General features: G+C 45.0%; 1 protein-coding gene across 1 annotated transcript in view; it reads left to right on the top strand.

Moving 5' to 3' along the window:
* Positions 1-17,984, top strand: part of sv2 (synaptic vesicle glycoprotein 2) — a 73,237-nt gene that overhangs the window by 38,467 nt on the left and 16,786 nt on the right. The window contains exon 7 of the mRNA XM_078532575.1: positions 17,009-17,089. Coding sequence (XP_078388701.1) covers positions 17,009-17,089 — 81 coding nt within the window. The remainder of the gene's footprint in view (positions 1-17,008; positions 17,090-17,984) is intronic.

The raw sequence follows: 17,984 nt of genomic DNA, 5'->3' as shown, positions 1-17,984 counted from the left end.
AGGTGAAAAACAGATGAAAACCCGGGGCCATTAGAGGGAAACAAATCTGCAAAATTCCTCCAAGACCCTTTTTAAGCAATTAAAATTAGTTCAAGAGACCACGTTGACCCTGAATATTTTTTAGGTTACCCACCTCTTGTAGAAGATGATCTCCACCCAGCCAAGACCCGGTCCATCTCTCGCACTCTCTTTCTCTCTCTCTCGGAATTACACAGTGAACCAGCATTCACGTACAAGCTGCCAGCCTGCTCTTAGTCCAATGTTCTCTGTGAATAGAATTGCCGAGCACCCAGCCTACTCCTGCCCTTGCATGACTTGTAAACTTTAACCCTTGATCCTCCCTAATCTGTTCCGTTGTCTATGTCAATACAACCTAGGCCCTCCCATTGTTTGATAAAACTTGATAAATCGTGTCTGCGTCTACTGTTTTCCAGTGTATATAGTCCCAAATCTCTGAACCTAGCTGGGTAAGGTATTTTAAACTAGCAATCAACCTCCCCGAAGTTGCAGCTTCTTTAAAGGCTCAATATCCCCTCACCTGAAGAGGGGACCAAACTGGACACCATATTTTAACTGAGGCCTCACTACGCTCTACAACAAAGCCATACATTGTTTGGTGGTGAATTGTTCCCTGAAAGCATTGTGGTGCCTATTTCTTTCATAAGCAGGTTGTGAAAGATGGGGACCTAACCATGACCCACTGACTCCTGTTGCACAGGTTCCAGTGAACTGAAAGGTCATCCCCTCTCCCAATATTAGAAGAAATGGCCATTGGTTTAGCTTCAAGAACCGATGGAATGGGGAAGGCACTGAGATTGACAGGGGCACCATGTTAACCCGTGACCCACTTTGCATCAGCGTTTAGGAAGGGGCTGCGAACGAGCATGCTCTCTCGTGACTCCCCTAGGAGGAGTGCCCCCTGGACGAGTAACTGCGCCAAGAGTTAACTTTGTTTTGAAGTGCTTACCACACTAAATATAGTCAAACCACAGCCAGGGATCAGGAGCACCGCAAAGAAACCCTGTGAAAAATATGCCAAGTGTTCTCACCTCTTGTCGAGATTGAAATGCCGAATGATTAAACGGGCAACGATTTGCAAATTGGCTACTGTTTAAAAATAATCATTTACAGAAATCCTGATTCAAGCACAAATTTCTTGGCCAGAGCGTGTTGGGCTGTTCATTTCATGTGAAAATCTGCATTGGTGCAGATTGATTTTTTTCTTGCGTTATGTATTCAGTGCAGCTGGAAAGAGGACAGCTGCTGATATTTCTGGGCTTGTAATCCGTGAATAGGATGGCAGCAGTGTGGCAGCCGGCAGGGCTTCTTCAAGGTGCCTTCACTGTCTAGCCTGTATGTAAATCTAACAGCAGCTCATTTTCAAAGCCTGGATATCTAAACCAGTCAGCAGATGGTGCTCATCCAGCCCACCCAGAGCACCAGCCTCTGCCTCTTTGGCACAACTGAGCAGCAATAAATAGCATCTGATATTTCATGTATTTTATGTTAAAATGGGCTAAGAGGGCCGCCATTATTGGGGAACTGGGTAGAGGGAAATCAGCAAACATTTTTTTTTTTCCCACTCAGTTAAAAATCTCCCTAAAAGGCGGTGGATGCTGGGGGACAATTGGAGCTTTTTCAGACTTAAATCGGTAAATAGATTTGAGGAGCAGATTGGCTGTGACCCTAATAAAATGGCAGCAGAACAGACTTGGAGGGCTGACTGGCCCCCGTGCTGTTCTGTGTAGTAACGTTTCCCTGTACTCCGGCTCTCTCACCGCTGTGCCAGATTAAGGTGCGACAATATCCACCAAGTGATTCAGGTAAGACCTGAGGCAGCCGATATACCGGAGAGCCCCAGGGACCCTCTGGCCACCAAAATTGCTAAAAAGCAAGAGCGAGTTCTATGGGTCGGCAAAATTGGGACCCTGGGTAGCGGCACACAGTTTGCCCGAACTTCATGTAAGAGTGGACTTTAAATTTCATACTGAATAATTTGCAGAGCGGCAGAAGTTTTTCTTTCATTCGTTCATGGGATGTGGGTGTCGCTGGCTAGGCCAGCATTTGTTGCCCATCCCTAATTACCCTTGAGAAGGTGGTGGTGAGCGGCCACCTTGAACCACTGCAGTCCACCTGGTGTAGGTACACTCATAGTGCTGTTAGTGACAGAGTTCCGGGATTTTGACCCAGCGACAGTGAATGAACTAGTGCCCTCCACTGTGTACAGATGCCTTATGTTTAAAAAGCAAAGTGCTTTCTGATTTCCCTCCTAGATGTCCAAGCTCTGATTTTAAGATTTGGTCCCGTTCTTGATTTCCCCACCAGAGAAAATAGTTTCTCGGTATTTATTCATCATTTTAAATATCTCGATCAGATCGCCTCTCACTCCTCATATTCAAAAGAATACAGTCCAGGTTTATGCAAATGATCCTCATAATTTAACCCTCTAAGCCTCAGCTAAGGAAGTTTCAGTCTTCCAAAAGCCCTGTGCTTCTATATCTAAAAAAAATGCCATTATCCCGTTATTTTCAAGAGGCTAAGATTTTAGTGCAAAGGACGCTCCCTGTTTGCTTCCCCTCTGCGTGCATGGTTTACAAAAGGTGACTTGGTGGTTGTAGGCCTTTTCCAGATCTAGCACCTTGATGTATTGCTGCATGTGGTTGATTGGCTTTCCAAGCCTCCGAACCTTGGATGTGTTAGCTCAGCTGTCTAGCAGATGGTCCGCGTATGCCTAAGTCCCAGCCGCAACACAAGCTGAGACATTGTTAGCTAGCAGAAGGCATTTTTTATCACGGAACTCATGAATCTTAGGCCCAGAGTCATGGAGACTCTGCCACCTATCCAAAATGATGCCAGGAACCCAGATCTGGAAGTCCTGCCCCCATTTCTGACAGACCCTATTTTCGCTGGTTGGGGAACAGGGTGGTGGGGTGTAGGATGGAGGAAACCTGAACTCAGTCGGGCCATTTGACCTCAGTGCAGAGTTCAAATGGAACCCTCTTTCACTGGAGTGAGGGCTTTATCCCACGGTGTGAGAGTTATGTTTTTTTTTAGAGTAGATGTAAATGCTCAAAGTGCAGATAAGGCCTGTAGAACTGTCAAGCTGTCAATATATTTAAATAGCCTGCCCTTGAAACATTGGAGAGAAAAACATCCAGAAAAAAATCTGTGCTTGCAATTTCAATAAATGTTGTTGACATTACGCTAAATGCCATCATTATAGCATTATTACTGCTTGGCTGCCTCCACAACCTGTCATTATCACAGTGGCAGGCTGTAACTCCACAGTTTGATAGATCCCAAAGATTATTAAAGGATTAGCTGTCATTGATGTAGGGTTATGAATACAAATGTTTGTTTTTAGAATGGATTAAGTACTTGAGGGGATTTAAATGTGTTGAATGGGCTTTCATGAATGAGATTTTTTTCATAGTGAAGTATGTAATAGATACTTAGACCTTTATTTTATTCCATCTCAGCATGGCTCCTGAGGTCTGCCTATCGTGGATGCTAAGTGAGTTGGCTGGAGGGTGTAAGGGCAAAGGATGGTGGGTCGTCTTCTTATCGTGTCCACGGACAGTCTATACATGGCCCAGCCAGAACTGGACACATTTTTGTGCCTTGTTGTTGAATTCGGCAAGATCTGCAACAATGCAGGGTTCCTCTAGCGATAGGCATTGCAGGAGATGTTGCATAATCTGTGGCTCAGTTCCACATTCACAAGTTGTCGGGCTGGTTGTATATCCCCATTTGCTTAGTGACACCGTTGAACGACTTACACCAGTCCTAAGTCTGTTAAGGCACTTCCAGGTTGCCCAGTTGCAATTAGCTCCTGGGGGAAGGCTTTCATCCGGTATAATTTCCATCGCTGGGGGTTGTTCGAGACTAGCGAGCTGGTCTTTCCACAAGGCGATGTGGGATTCAGATGGGATTGATTGTAATGGAACAACACTGTTCATGAAGCTCTTCCTTGACTTTAGGTGGCTGGGTGTAGGTGTATAACCATGTATAGGGTGCCTCTCATCTGATGTTTGAAGGAGTCGCTCTTTCTTGCTGGCTACCGTTCTTCTTATATCAGGGGGAGCGATACCTGCCAGGATATATAGGCTGTTGGTGTTTGTTGGTTTTAAACAACCTGTGATAAGTCGGCAGCTTGCATTCAGAACGGCATCCATCTTCTTAGCATGTGTAGATCTTTCCCATGCAGGGCAGGCGTATTCAGCAGTGGAATAGCAAAGAGCAAGTGCACTGGTTCGCAATGTTTTTGGGCTTGCTCCCCATTTTGTGTTAGTGAGCTTATTCAGGATGTTGTTTCGTGCGCTCACTTTAGCCTTTGTCTTTTTGATGTGGTTCTTGAAGGTGAGGCATCTGTCAAGGGTGACTCCTAAGTAGATAGGGTGCTCGCAATGCGTCAGTGTTGCTCCACACCAGGTTACTTTAAGCTGGTGTTTGGCTTCACGGTTTCTGAGGTGGAATGCACAAACTTGCGTCTTTGATGGGTTTGTGCGAAGGTGGTTTTCTTCATAGTAGGATGTTAGTCCCTCCAAGGCCTCAGAAAGCGTTTTCTCCACGGTGTTAAAATCAGTGCTTTGGGCAGTGACACATAAGTCATCAGCATATATAAAACAGCGTGTGACACCGTCTATAGGTTGGTCATTCGTGTAGATGTTGTACAGCAGCGGTGCAAGCACGCTTCCCTGAGGAAGACCATTCTTCTGAATACGCCACCTGCTGCGCTTCCCACCTAGTTCAACATAGAACCAACGATTCTGAAGCATGCTTTCTAACAGCTCTGTTAAGTGAATATCTTATGTCATCTCTAGGATCTTGTAGATAAGACGTTCACTGTAACGTATGCTGCTGACAGGTCTACAAAAACAGCACCTGTTACCATCCCTTGCTCAAAATCATCTTCGCTATGTTGTGTGAGGTTGAGCAGTTGGCTTGTTGTTGATTTGCCGGGGCGGAAACCTGCTTGCTCTGGAATGATCTTCTCATCTACAGTTAGTGCTATCCTATTGAGTATCAGGCGTTCAAACAGCTTATTGGTGTGGCAAAGCAGTGAAATTGGCCGAAAACTCTTAGGATCTGAGGGATCTTTTCCGGGCTTTAATAGTGCTATTACACGTGCCTTCTGCCAAATATTAGGTAGCTTGTGTGTTGCCAGGCAGTGGTTGAACAATTGTAGGAGCCATTTCTTTGCTTGCTGTCCAAAATGCTTTATCTGCTCCGTTGCTATGTTGTCAAGACCAATTGCTTTCCCGTGTTTTAGACTAGATATACCAGTTTCCAGCTCTTCCATGGTGAATGGTCCAGTGAAGCCAGGGTCATCGCTGTACTTCTTCCTATCTAGTTGTGCTCTTGGTTGTTTCTTGTTGATGTTTCCATTTAGGAGCAACTGGGTGCAACTTGGTTTGCAGACACATTTGGATGTTGGGCAGCTTTCTTGGGATCACCTCCAAGTTTGCGTATAAGATACCATGCCTTCTTGCTGTTTTTTGTAAGATCTGTTGTCTCTATCAAGGTGTGCCAGGTGTTTTGACGCTCTTGAGAGATACTTAACATCACCCTCTCACCGGTAGATATTGTTTCCTCTGAGAAGGGGTCAGATTCAAACATTGAGACATACTCCCAGTAGAGTTCAGCGTTCTCCTTGGTGAGACCAGAGATGTAGTGTGCTCTACAACCTCGGGGGATCTTCCTTCTGGCTGTTTTCTGGACAGCTTTTGCAAACAGGTTGTAGTGCTCAGGTAATGGTTTAATGCGTTTAACCTTGCGGTCAAGTGCTCTTATGAACCCGTTCCAATCGGCCTTGAAGTTGAAGCGCCTTTTGAATGGTACGACGGTTGGTAACACTACTGCATTTACCTGGATACCAATAGGACGGTGTTGTGTCTGTGGTATTGGGTCTGTGACAAGCTTCTTGCCTTCTTGCAGAGGCCAACGATGTCGTTGCTGACAATGGCAAGCTCTGGGTTATAACTACACTTCCAGCGGGCACTGTGGAAGGAGGCTGGCACTTTAGGATCGTGGATGAGACTAAGCTGGTTAGCGTCCATCCATTCTTCGACTGCTTCTCCATCGTTGTTAGACTCCTTGTACCCCCATTGGGTACTGTGGCTATTAAAGTCTCCAATGATGATCTGTAGTTTACTGTGCAGGTTGGGTACAGGGTTAGAAAGCTGAAATCTGTGCCCGGTGGCTTGTACACTGAGGTCACTACTACTTTACTCAGCTCTACAGTTAGAATTTCGATGTTGTCCTCCTCTGTTTTAGAAGTGGCTTCTACAACTGAACCAGCTCTAACAAATACAGCACTGCCATATTGTCAATGAGGTCTTTCAATAACCGAGAACATTCCTGGTATTTTTGGGCGGTTGTTCTCACTTCCTCTATGTGTCTCCTGCAGGCAGAGGACATCACACTGCAACTCATTGCATAATGTAGCGAGGATGTTTTGTTTAGTTACAGAGAACCCTTCAACGTTAGATATAACGGTCAATGCCGGTCTTGAAAAAGACCTGTGTTTCTGACATCAACGACTTCCGTCTTCAGGCATGATGTTGGTACTTGATCAAATCAGCGGTACGAAAATGTTGTATACACTACTTGCTGTGTGTGGTGGTGGTAGAATTAGCTGAAACAGGGCCGTGACGTGAATGCTTCTACCTTGGCAAAGGATGGTGGGTGAGGGGCATGATTTAGCATGGGGCTATAAGGGACCATAAGGGTGTGTGCATTCATAAATTGGCATGTATTGTCAATAAGATGGCATAGGGGCCATGGGGTGGGGGCATGAGTTGGCATGCATGGGCATGGGGTGTGACTGGGTGGGATTGAAGAGTGAGGACCTAGAGGGCCTAATATTTAACAAAACAACCAGGACAAAGTCTCAGAAAACCGAGGTGGGCCTTTTAACCAGCCCACCTTGGCGCTCGGCAACCCTGTGCCTGGAGGTGGCAGCTTGACTCCCTCCTGCACCTCTTTCCACCCCCCGCCCCCTCCCCTGCCATTCAGGGCACTTTTGTACTTTTTCTGGAGGTGGGTGCAGCGAGCTGGTAGATTTCCTGACCTGCACGCCTGCCTCAGGAGCAAAAAAAAACCAGGCCTTAATTTCTATTTTACAGGAAGAATTGGGGCCAATGAAAGATTATTTCTGGGCGTTATGATCGGGACTGCTTTTCTGTTTTGTAGCTCCAAGACTCTTTGGGTAATCAGTTCTGCTGGAACTGCTCATCCAGTCGCCTCCCTTTCCCAACCATTAAGAATCTAAAGGGCCCTATGCCCTAGATCTCACATGATGGTTTTAGGGAGTTCAGTGTATCACATGGCAAACTCTTTTTGAGAGCTTCCCTCTCACATGATGGTGGTAATAGACACATGGATTGTATATCCTTATAGAGTGAAATATCTATTCAGAACCAGGTCGCGACAGGAGACCCCCGGGAGGACAACAGAAACGTTTTAGGGATGTCTTCAAAGCATCTGTGAAGAGGTCAAACACATCCACTGACTGATGGAAGAGATGGGGGAAGGAGGCTTTGGGGAAGATGGTGGTTTAGTGGAAACGTCACTGGTTTACTAACCCAGGGGCTCAAGCTAATGTTCCAGGTGTGTGGGTTCAAATCCCACTACAGCGGCTGGTGGAATTTAAATTCAATTGATAAATTGATACCCAACCCTTCAAGCACCAACTGCATATGGCAGAGTCTGCAAGATTGTGCCATGTGGATTTACCAGCCATCCCAGAACTCACGGAACCAAAGTGGAAGCAAATCATCCCGATCCCAAGGGACTGCTGGAGAGGAGGGAAATAGGTATAGGGCAGAACCTCAATAGAGCAATCAATTTGAACTAAAGACAACTAAGGCTAGCTTTGAAACACTTCCAGACCATGGTACAGAGCAAGGTAATAAACCCAGGTCAGCCAACACTGTATCCCACTGTATTGGATGTCACTTGTGGTTCAATGGTAGCACTCTCACCTCTGTTTAGGAAGGTGGTGGGTTCCAATTCCACTCCAGAGACTTGAGCACAAAACCCAGGCTGACTCTCCAATGTGGTACTAAGACATTAAACCAAGGCCTGTGCTCTCAAGTGGACGTTAAAGATCCCACGTTAAAGATTTGAAGAGCAGAGGAATTCTTCTGTGTTCTGGCCAATATTTGTCTCCACAACCAACATCACTAAAAACAGATTTATCTAGTCATCATCTCATTGCACACAGCAAGTTTCCACTAGCAGCAAATTGGCTGCTGCATTTTCTACATTAAAACAGTAACGATAGCTCAAAAGTACTTCATCGGCTGTTCATCTCAGATAAATACAAGATAGTACTTTTTGGTAGGAAGAATAGGGAGGTCACTTATTACTTGGATGGTGCAGTTCTAAGTGGGGTAGAGGAACAAAGGGATCTCTGAGTACAAATACGTCAGTCGCTAAGAGTTGCACAACAGGTTAATAAGGCCGTAAGAAAATGTAACCAAGCACTAGACTTTATTTCTAGAGGTATAGAATTGAAAAATGGGGAAGTTATGCTAAATCTGTTTCAAATCTTGGTTTAGACCAGACATAGAGTACACCGTGCAGTTCTGGTCGCCATATTACAAGAAGGGTATGAAGGCACTGGAGAGGGTGCAGGGAAGGTTTACAAGATTGATACCAGAAATGCATTGGCGTACTTAGCAAAGGATTGACAGGCTGGGTATCTTTTCTTGTTGAAAAAAGAGAAAAGGCTTCATTGATGACCTAATAGAGGTCTTTAAAATGATGAAAGGTTTTGATAGAGTGGATACAGAGAGAATGTTTCCTCTTGTGGGGAAGAGCATAACTACAGGCCATCAGTATAAGATAGTCACCAAGAAATCCAATAGGGAATTCAGAAGAAACTTCTTCACCCAAAGAGTGGTGAGAATGTGGAACTCGCTACTATAGGGAGTGGTTGAAGTATAGCATAGATGTATTTAAGGGGAAACTAGACAAGCATATGAGGGAGAAGGGAATAGATGGTTAAGCTGGTAAATTTAGATGGGAAAAAGATGAGAAGAGGCTCGAGTGGAATGTAAACACCGACATGGACTGGCTGGACCCAATGGTCTTGTTTCTGTGCTGTATATTCAATGTAATCCTATGTAAACCACTTAGGGACATCCTGAAGGTGTGGTTATAAATAGGTTCTTTCCTTTTCTTTTTTGCTTATTAATGGGAGGACAGAAGGGCAGGTGATCCCAATCCTTTTCTCCTCATCAAGAGGCGACCCTGCTATTAAACTGGTCTCTGAGTGACTCAGTCATTTTCTTGGTTCAAGATTAGTTGAGGTGCACAGCACAGCAGCAATCGCCATGAATTACCTCACCATTCAGTCTCGCCGTTAGCAGTTCAGGGCACTTTGCAGTTTAGATTCTGTAAGGGAAATGATGCAAGATGTGGAAGTGACAAGCTTCTCTTGGTGTGCCAGCCTTCTGGGCTTCAACCAAAGGGATGATGCCTTTAGCTGTGTTTCGGCAGTTGTAAAAGGAAAGAGAGTCTTGTATTTATCTAGCACTTTTCATAACCTCAGCGCATCCCTTAGCCCTTCACGTCCAATGAAGACCACTTTTTGAAGTGTAGTCACTGTTGTAATGTAGAAAATGCAGCAGCCAATTTGTGCACAGCAAGCTCCCTCAAGCAGCAATGTAATGTGGACCAATAATCTGTGTTTTTGTGATGTTGATTGAGAAATAAATATTGTTCCAGTGACCCTGGTTAGCCCCCTTGCTCTTCTGCAAAATAGTGCTGTCCACCTGAGAGGGAAGCAGGACCTCAGGTTGACATCTCAGACAGTGCAGCACTTCCACCGTACTGCATTGGAGTGTCAGCCATCATTTTGTTTTAGTCTCTGTAACAGATGGGCTATTACCGGTGGATTTGGCTGGTGGTGTTCAGTGCAGTTGTCCAGTGTCTGTAGCATTCTCACCTAAATGGGCAATCTATTACTTAACTCTTACTGATAGCTTAAGTTACTTAATTATAGCCTGTTTGTTTTATTGGAGTGCTGCTGTCCAAATTTCAAGATTTGCTTTAATTATAATAGCATAATTTATCAGCTCTGGGAGGCAAGACCAAACTTGCACATCAGAGGATCAATGTTTGACATTTGTAAGCTAAAAATACAAATTTGAGTGATCAGAATAAATATTATTTATTTGGCTGCTTTTGCCATGAAATCGGCACTTTTCACAGAGAGTGCGATGAGTCATTCCTGACTCATGAATATTTGACAACCCCATGCTAACTTGCCAAATCCTCCCATTGTTCCTTCAAAGTCAACCGTTTTCATAAGTCAGTTGTTCCGATTAACACCTTCATTCCCTGTTGGAATAGAGTGCCATTGCAATGGCACGAGGAAAGGATCAGAATTGCAACAATTGCCTTTAAATAGCACCTTTTAGCCTAGTAACATCCAGGTGTGTTCTCAGGCAAAAATAACACTAACCTAAAGAAGGAGGCATCACACAAGTTGCTTTGTTAAAGATGTTAATAAGAACATATGAATTGGGAGCAGGAGTAGGCCATTCGGCCCCTCGAGCCTGCTCCACCATTCAATAAGATCATGGCTGATCTGCTTTTGGCCTCAACGCCACTTTCTTGCCTACCCCCATAGCCTTTGATTCCCTTGTTAGTTAAGAATCTATCTACCACTGCCTTAAAAATATTCAATGACCCTGCCTCTACCACTCTGTGGGGAAGAGAATTCCACAGACTCATGACCCTTTAAGAGAAAAAGATTTCTCCTCATCTCTGTCTTAAATGGGAGTGTCCCCTAGTTCTGGACTCTCCCACAAGGGGAAACATCCTCTCAGCATCTACCCTGTCAAACCCCTTCAGAATCTGTTATGTTTCACTAAGATCATCTCTCATTCTTTTAAAACTCCGGTGATTACAGGCCCAGCCTGTCTAACCTTTCCCTTCTCTGAACTGCTAATGCAATTATGTCCAGCCTTAAATAAGGAGACCAAAACTGTGCACAGTACTCTTTAAGGTTAGCATCTTAAAGGAGGAAAGGGGGACAGAGAGGTTTGGGAAGGGAATTCCAGAGCTTGGGACCTTGACAGTTGAAAGCATGGCCGCCTATAGTGGGGCAAAGGAACCACAGAGCTGTTACAGCACAGGAGGAGGCCATTCAGCCCGTCATGTCTGCACTAGCCCTCCCAATGAGCAACTCGCTTAGGGCCACTCCACCACCGCCTCCCCATAACGCTGCACATTCTTCCTCTTCAGATAACAATCCAATTCCCTTTGAATGCTTCAATTGAAAGGAAACAAGGAATGTTCAAGAGGCCAGAATTGGACGATGCAGAGTTCCAGGAAGGTTGCAGAGCTGGTGGAGGTTGGGAGGTTGCAGATACGGTGCCGGGGCTGAGTGGGGGGGTGGGATGCTTGCAAGACGATGGAGGGATTTGAACACCAGACTAACCAACAGAAATGTATTAACGTTTTTAACATTTCATTGATGATCAGAATTTTTTCGCTCCCCCCACCCCGTACAAATTACAATAGCCACTGGAAATAAATGGTGGCCAAAGCTTTAAAACCCATGATTTCTCCATGTCTCCACTTAACTCCAGGGAACTCGTGGCTGGGTGCTGTTACATTAGAACACGGATCCAGGAGTAGGCCTTTCAGCTTGTTCCATCATTCAGTGAGATTCTGGCTGATCCGTATCTCAACTCAATTTACCCCCTTGGTTCCATATTTCTTATTATCTTTGCCAAGCAGAAATCTTTGCAATCCCTGTTTTGAATTTTTCAATTGACCCCCCTCCAGCTTCAGTAGCTCTTGTGGAGGAGAGAGTGCCAGATTTCCATTTCTCTTTGTGTAGAGAAGTGCTTCGTGACCCTTGAATGGCCTTCGTTCTTATTTTAAGGTTATGTTGCCACTTGTTCTGAACGCCTCCAATAGTTTCTCTCGATCTGCTCTATTAATTCATTTAATTATGTTCAACAACTGAATCAGACTGCTCCTTAACCTTCTAAATGCAAGAGAACATGAGCCTAGTCTGTACAACCTGTACAACCTCCACTGCACACCTTCCAAGGCCAATCTGTCCTCCCTGAGATTGCAGGAATGGCCTTTAATTAACTTGCCCAAGTGCCTACTCCATGTGTGTGGCTGGATGACGAATGGGAGTATCGGCTCTTTTGTGTAATGGCTCAGTTCGGTCTGGATGTGGAAATGTCACTGGAGTGGACTTTTTGTTTTATTTTCCCTACTGCTGGTCTCCTGGAGGCACGTTGAAGGCGAGATGTGTGGAAGGCCGTTTCTGAGGCGACATGTCTTCATACACATGGAGTGCCTCAAAATAATTTGCTTTACCCAATATATCTCCAGAAGACCCACCTGAGACCTCTAAATATGCACTTCTGAGTTTTTTAAATCTGAAAAGCCAAAATTAGTGACTGCTGACTTGGACACTGAGCAGGTTCCTGTGTCAATGTCACCACACACTGACACTCTTTTGTATCACCCTGAGCTGCTTATTGGGTTTTATCAGGCTACAGGAGGTGGTCCTACTACTCCTTGTGGCATGTTGGCCGCATTAAGGTGCAGTGAATTGAATCACAATCTCACAATGAGAAAGCCTGCTCTTGCATACTCACAAGATGATAGAAGTGTGGTGTCTCGTCCTTCAACACTTCTGAATTCGGAGAAAGAACTTGCATTTATATAACACCTTTCACAGCCTCAGGACATCTCAAAACACATTACAGCCTTTGAAGTGTGGTCTCTGTTGGAATGCAGGAAATTCTGCAGGCAATTTGCACACAGCAAGCTCCCACAAACGGCAACTGCCAGATAATCTGTTTGTGATGTTGGTTACGGGGTCCTGTAATATGAGCCAGGATGCCAGAGATAAGTTCCCTTCTTTGCTTCAAAATTATGCTGTGGGATCTTTTACCCTCATCTGAGGGAACAGATGGAGCCTTGGTTTAATGACTGATCCAGAAGACTCTGACTATGTAACACTCCCTCAGCACTGCACTCTACAGTCAGAGTAGCACCAATTTTTGTCAGAAAATCACAACTTTTCACAAAAGATTGATGAACCTTCATAAAAAGCAGTCGTACGTCACAAAAGCTTTTTGTCAGAAAATCAAAACTATTCACAAAAGACTCAGAAATTGTTGGACCTTCTTAAAAAACACTGGTATATCACAAAAGCATGCTTAACTCTGAGATAAGCACTTTTTGACATAGAGTAGGTCCAAAATGAGATTTGAACCAACAACCTTCTGACTCAGAGGTGAAAGTGCTACCCATTGAGCCACAACTGGGGCTACAGCCTCTCTGTCCAGCAGCCAGTCTTTCGAAATGGGCCAAATGGCCTTCTGTGCTGTAACTATCTATGATTCTTTAAAATAAAATGCCTGACCTTAGGTGGCCTGAAACCAGCAGGTTTAAAGCCAAAAACATGAAGCAGAAATAGTATAGAGGTCCCCCTGAGATAGTTCAGATGAATTCACTTTCTTTACAATTTTCTGAGCAGTCAGCACTGCATGAGTCACAGCAATGGGCTTGATTGGTTTGCTCTATGCTAATGTTCCATCAATGAGAATTGTTTTACTGTTAAGCACAGCCACTGGCTCAGCAAAGCCCTGACAAATTACCATTAATTTCTGTTTCTTTTGGAACGGCACAGAATATTACTTCCACACTTACCTTTCATGTCTTTCCTACTTTATTGATTCAGCACTTCTTGACTTTTGGAAGGTGGCCTGTGGGCCACCACTACTCTCCCAACCACACCGCAGCTAGAGCTGACATACCTGCACTTGTCTAAGGAATGACTCTTGTGGAGGCTTTGTTTCAGCAGGGAGGTGATGACCAAGTTATATCATATTTGGCCAAACTCCAGTGAAGGCACCCAGTGATTGTCACTTCAGCAATGAACGTTTATGCCTCTAGCTCCTTCTAGGCTAGCAGTACAGGGGACTGATGCTGTCTGCAATGTGGAATATGTAAGTCATTGGAGAGGGTTGGCTAAATAGCAGAAATGTATTGCGGTTGGGAAAGATCTGGTGCCACCTCGGCCTTCCCTCTATTCCTGGCCTCCATGTTACTGGGCCTACTGAACTAAGCCAGGAGATTCAATGGCAACAATGACATTGAAGCCTCAATTGTTATCTTACTGAATTTGGTCCGTGAAGTCTTTTTTATTCATTCATCGGCATCGCCTGGCTACCGACTCCCCCATCCCTCCCCCTGGCAATTGTCTGAGACTAAGCCAGACTGTTCACAATCTTGGTGTAATTTTTGACCCCGAAACAAGCTACTGACCACCTCATTATAACTGCCTGTTTTACCTCTAAAACATTGCCTGACTTCGACCCTGTCTTAGCTCATCTGCTGCTGTAACCCCCATTCAGCCTTTGTCACCTGGAGACTTGACTACTTCAACTCACTGTTGACTGGTTTCCAACATTCTACCCTTTGTAAATTCAAGGCCATCCAAAACTCTGCTGCCTGTGTCCTTACTTGCACCAACTCCCATTCACCCATCACTCCTGTGCTTGATGACCTACAATGGCTCCCAGTTAAGCTGTCAGCTATGGCTCAGTTGGTAGTACCCTTCCTCTGAGTCACAAAGTTCTGGGTTTGAGCCCCACTCCAGGACTTGAGCATGCAAATCAAGGCTGACACTCCAATGCAGTACTGAGGGAGCGCTGCACTGTCAGGGATGCTGTCTGTCGAATGAAACTTTAAACCGAGCCGCATCTGCCTGCTCAGGTGGATGCAAAAGGTCCCAGGGTACTATTTTGAAGAAGAACAGGGGAATTCTCTCTGGTATCCTGGCCAATATTTATCCTTCAATCAACATCACAAAAAATGGATTGTCTGGTCATTTTCATATTGCTGTTTATAGGAGTTAGCTTTGCACACATTGGCTGCTGTATTTCCTACATTGCAGCAGTGACTTCAAAAGTACTTCATTGGCTATAAAGTACTTTTGAGATGCCTCCATGGCCTCACCCCTCCCTCTTTCTGGAATCTCCTCCAAGCCCCACAACCCTCCAATATATCTGCACTCCTCTAATTCTGGCCTCTTGAGCATTGCTGATTTTAATCACCACATCCTTGATGGCTGTGCCTTCAGCTGCCTCAGCCCCAAGCTCTGGAATTCCCTCCTTAAACCTCTCCCTTTAAGATGATCCCTGAAACCAACCTCCTTGTCCAAGCTTTTGACCATCTGTCCTTATACTGCCTCATGTGGATTTGTGTCTGTTTTTGTTTTACAATGCTCCTGTATATCGTCTTGAGATGTTTTATGATATTAAATACACAATATAATTATGTTATTGGAATTTGGGTGTCACTGGCAGCACTAGCATTTATTGACCATACCTCAGTGTCCTTGAGAAGGTGGTGGAAAGCCACTACAATCTCTGTGATGCAGGTACTGCCACAATGCTGTTTCATAGGGAGATCTAGGACGTTGGCCGTGTGGAGATGAAGGAACTGTGATTTCACCAATCGGCTGGTGTGCGATTTGGGAGAGGAACTTGCGCTGATGGTGTTCCCATAAACCTGGTGCCTTTGTCCTTTTCAGTGACAGTGGTTGCAGATTTGGAAGGTGCTGTCGAAGAAGCCTTGCTGCAGTGTATACGATACACATTGCTGCCTCCATGCACTGGTGGCGAAGGGTTTAAGGTGGATGGGGCGCCGATCAAGCGGGCTGCTTTGTCCTGGATCATATCAAATTCCTTGAGTGTTGTTGGAGCTGCACTCATCCAGACAAGTAGAGCGTATTCCATCACACTCCTGACTTGTGCCTTATAGATAGTAGACAGGCTTTGGGGAGTCAGGAGGTGAGTCACTTGCCACAGCATATCAATCCGAGGAGGAGCTTTGACTATCCAGACCTCTTTGGTGAGGGAATTCATCGGAGCTGCATATATTGGTAATGGGCCTATGCCAAGTTAGCTGTGCTGAGGGTGAGGGTGAGGGTGCAGTTACCATGTGCGCCAAGGTGGACTGCAGACTCGCTAAGCTGTGGATATGCAAATTTCCAAGTTGGAAATTCTGGAAGTGGTGAGGTCTCGCAGCTTATGGGGAAGGAGAAACAGTTAAGGTCAATGTCCTTTCATCAGAACACAGCAAACACATGATCAAGGACAAGAATAGAAACCGATGACAATGAAGGTACCATTCATGGGAGCTGCTCCTTTACACTTGCTGCCATTTGATAAAAGCTGCTATGACGTTCTCCAATGACATCTAATCCTTACAAAGCATCATTAAACATTTGACCCCAGAGATCAAAATCCTTATGCTCACCATTGTGGAAGGATGTGATTTTGCCTCCTGACCTGCTCCTTCCTGCTCTTCCAGTGCCACCTAACCCTGCTCCAGCTCAGTTTCACCTGGTTCATTTCCCGCAAACCCATTCTCTCCGTTTTCTAGGAGGCGTTGCTGATGTTTGCTGCAATGAGATTGACTGATGCACTTGCCTGAGGTGCATGATTGCTCCTGGTTACTGGTCCCCTGCTCGTTTCTCCTGCCTTACATACAGAAGCATGAGGAAACGTGTTGAAAACCCGCCCCCTCTGCGCTGCTCCAGTTCTTGCCCCTTACACATCCTCGATTTTCATTGCTCCACCATTAGTGGCTGTGCCTTTAACATCTCAGGCCTCTCTTAAAATCAACCCCCACCCGGCCAAACCTCTACCTCGCTATCAAGAAGTTGCGTCAAGCCCACGTCTTTAAACAGGCTTTTGATCACCTGTCCTTATATTGCTCAAGGTCAAGTTTTATCTAAACGCTCTTGTGAAGCCTTTGGGAGTTCTGTCACGTTAAAGGTACTTTACGGACTAGACACCTACATTGACTGGGTTAGTTATTGTGGCTGAAGCTCTGAGTTTTGGGAGTCTTGGCAGAGGGGCAGGGTCTAGAGATGGAGGAGGGTTATTTGGGAGGATTGGTAGCTTGGGATTAATCTAATAAACTGACTGCTTTATTTTACCCCATTCAGGCTGGTCGAGAGAATGACGCCCTCCGGGTTTTCCGACGCATGTTTTACTGGAATAACCGTGGGACAGCTCGCTCCTTCTCAGTAAGTGAGCAGCAGTTCTTGTTATCCTCTGTCTACTTCCTGCAGCTTCATTCACTTTAGCACTGCCCTGCGTACTTCCCTCTGCATTAACATTCTCTCTCTCTCTCTCTTTCCACTGTTATTTTTATCTTTTGCTTAGATGTTAATGACTCTGCAGGATTCTGACCTCTTGCCAAAGGTAAGCTCTAAATCGCTAAAGCTGTTCAAGAAAGAGAGGCGAGAGCCACAGGCCAGTTAGTCTGACATCAGTTGTTGGGAAAATGCTAGAATCCATTATTCGGGAAGGGCCAACAAAACAGAAAATTATAAGATGATTAGGCAGAAGTAACATGGTTTTATGAACGAAATTGTGTTTGACAATTTTATTAGAGCTTTTAGAGGGTAGCAGGGTAAATAAAATGGATGTAGTGTATTTGGATTTTCATTAAAAATTCAATAAACTGCCAGGCAAAAATTTGTTGAATAAAATTAGGGCTTATGACGTTGGAATAATATTGACAGAAAATGGAGTGTAACAATAAATTGGTCGTTTTCTGGTTGCTAGACTGTTACCAGTGGTTCTCAGTGGCTCGTTACCTTGATGTGGTGAAGAGCCTTGAACAATGCCACCTGGAGCTCCATCTAGCACCAAGACATCGCAAGAACCAGAAGTCCAGGAGAGATGAGATCAACGTCTCAGCCCCATGGCAGCCTGACTGAAGAAAGGAATTTCAAGTGCAGCTCACACCTAATCTGGAAAATCTTCACACATCAAACTTATTTCCAGGTCAGTGGGATCAAATAAAGTCAATTAGACACCCGTGCCCAGACCATTGGGTTTGAATATCTTCATCAACAGGCCGGGTTTGGGAAAATGATGCTGGAATGTGTGAACTCCTGGAACAAAACTGAACAG

This window comes from Cetorhinus maximus, chromosome 30 (assembly GCF_964194155.1).
Source record: "Cetorhinus maximus chromosome 30, sCetMax3.hap1.1, whole genome shotgun sequence".
NCBI lineage: Eukaryota > Metazoa > Chordata > Chondrichthyes > Lamniformes > Cetorhinidae > Cetorhinus > Cetorhinus maximus.
This window is presented reverse-complemented; position numbering and strand designations above follow the sequence as displayed.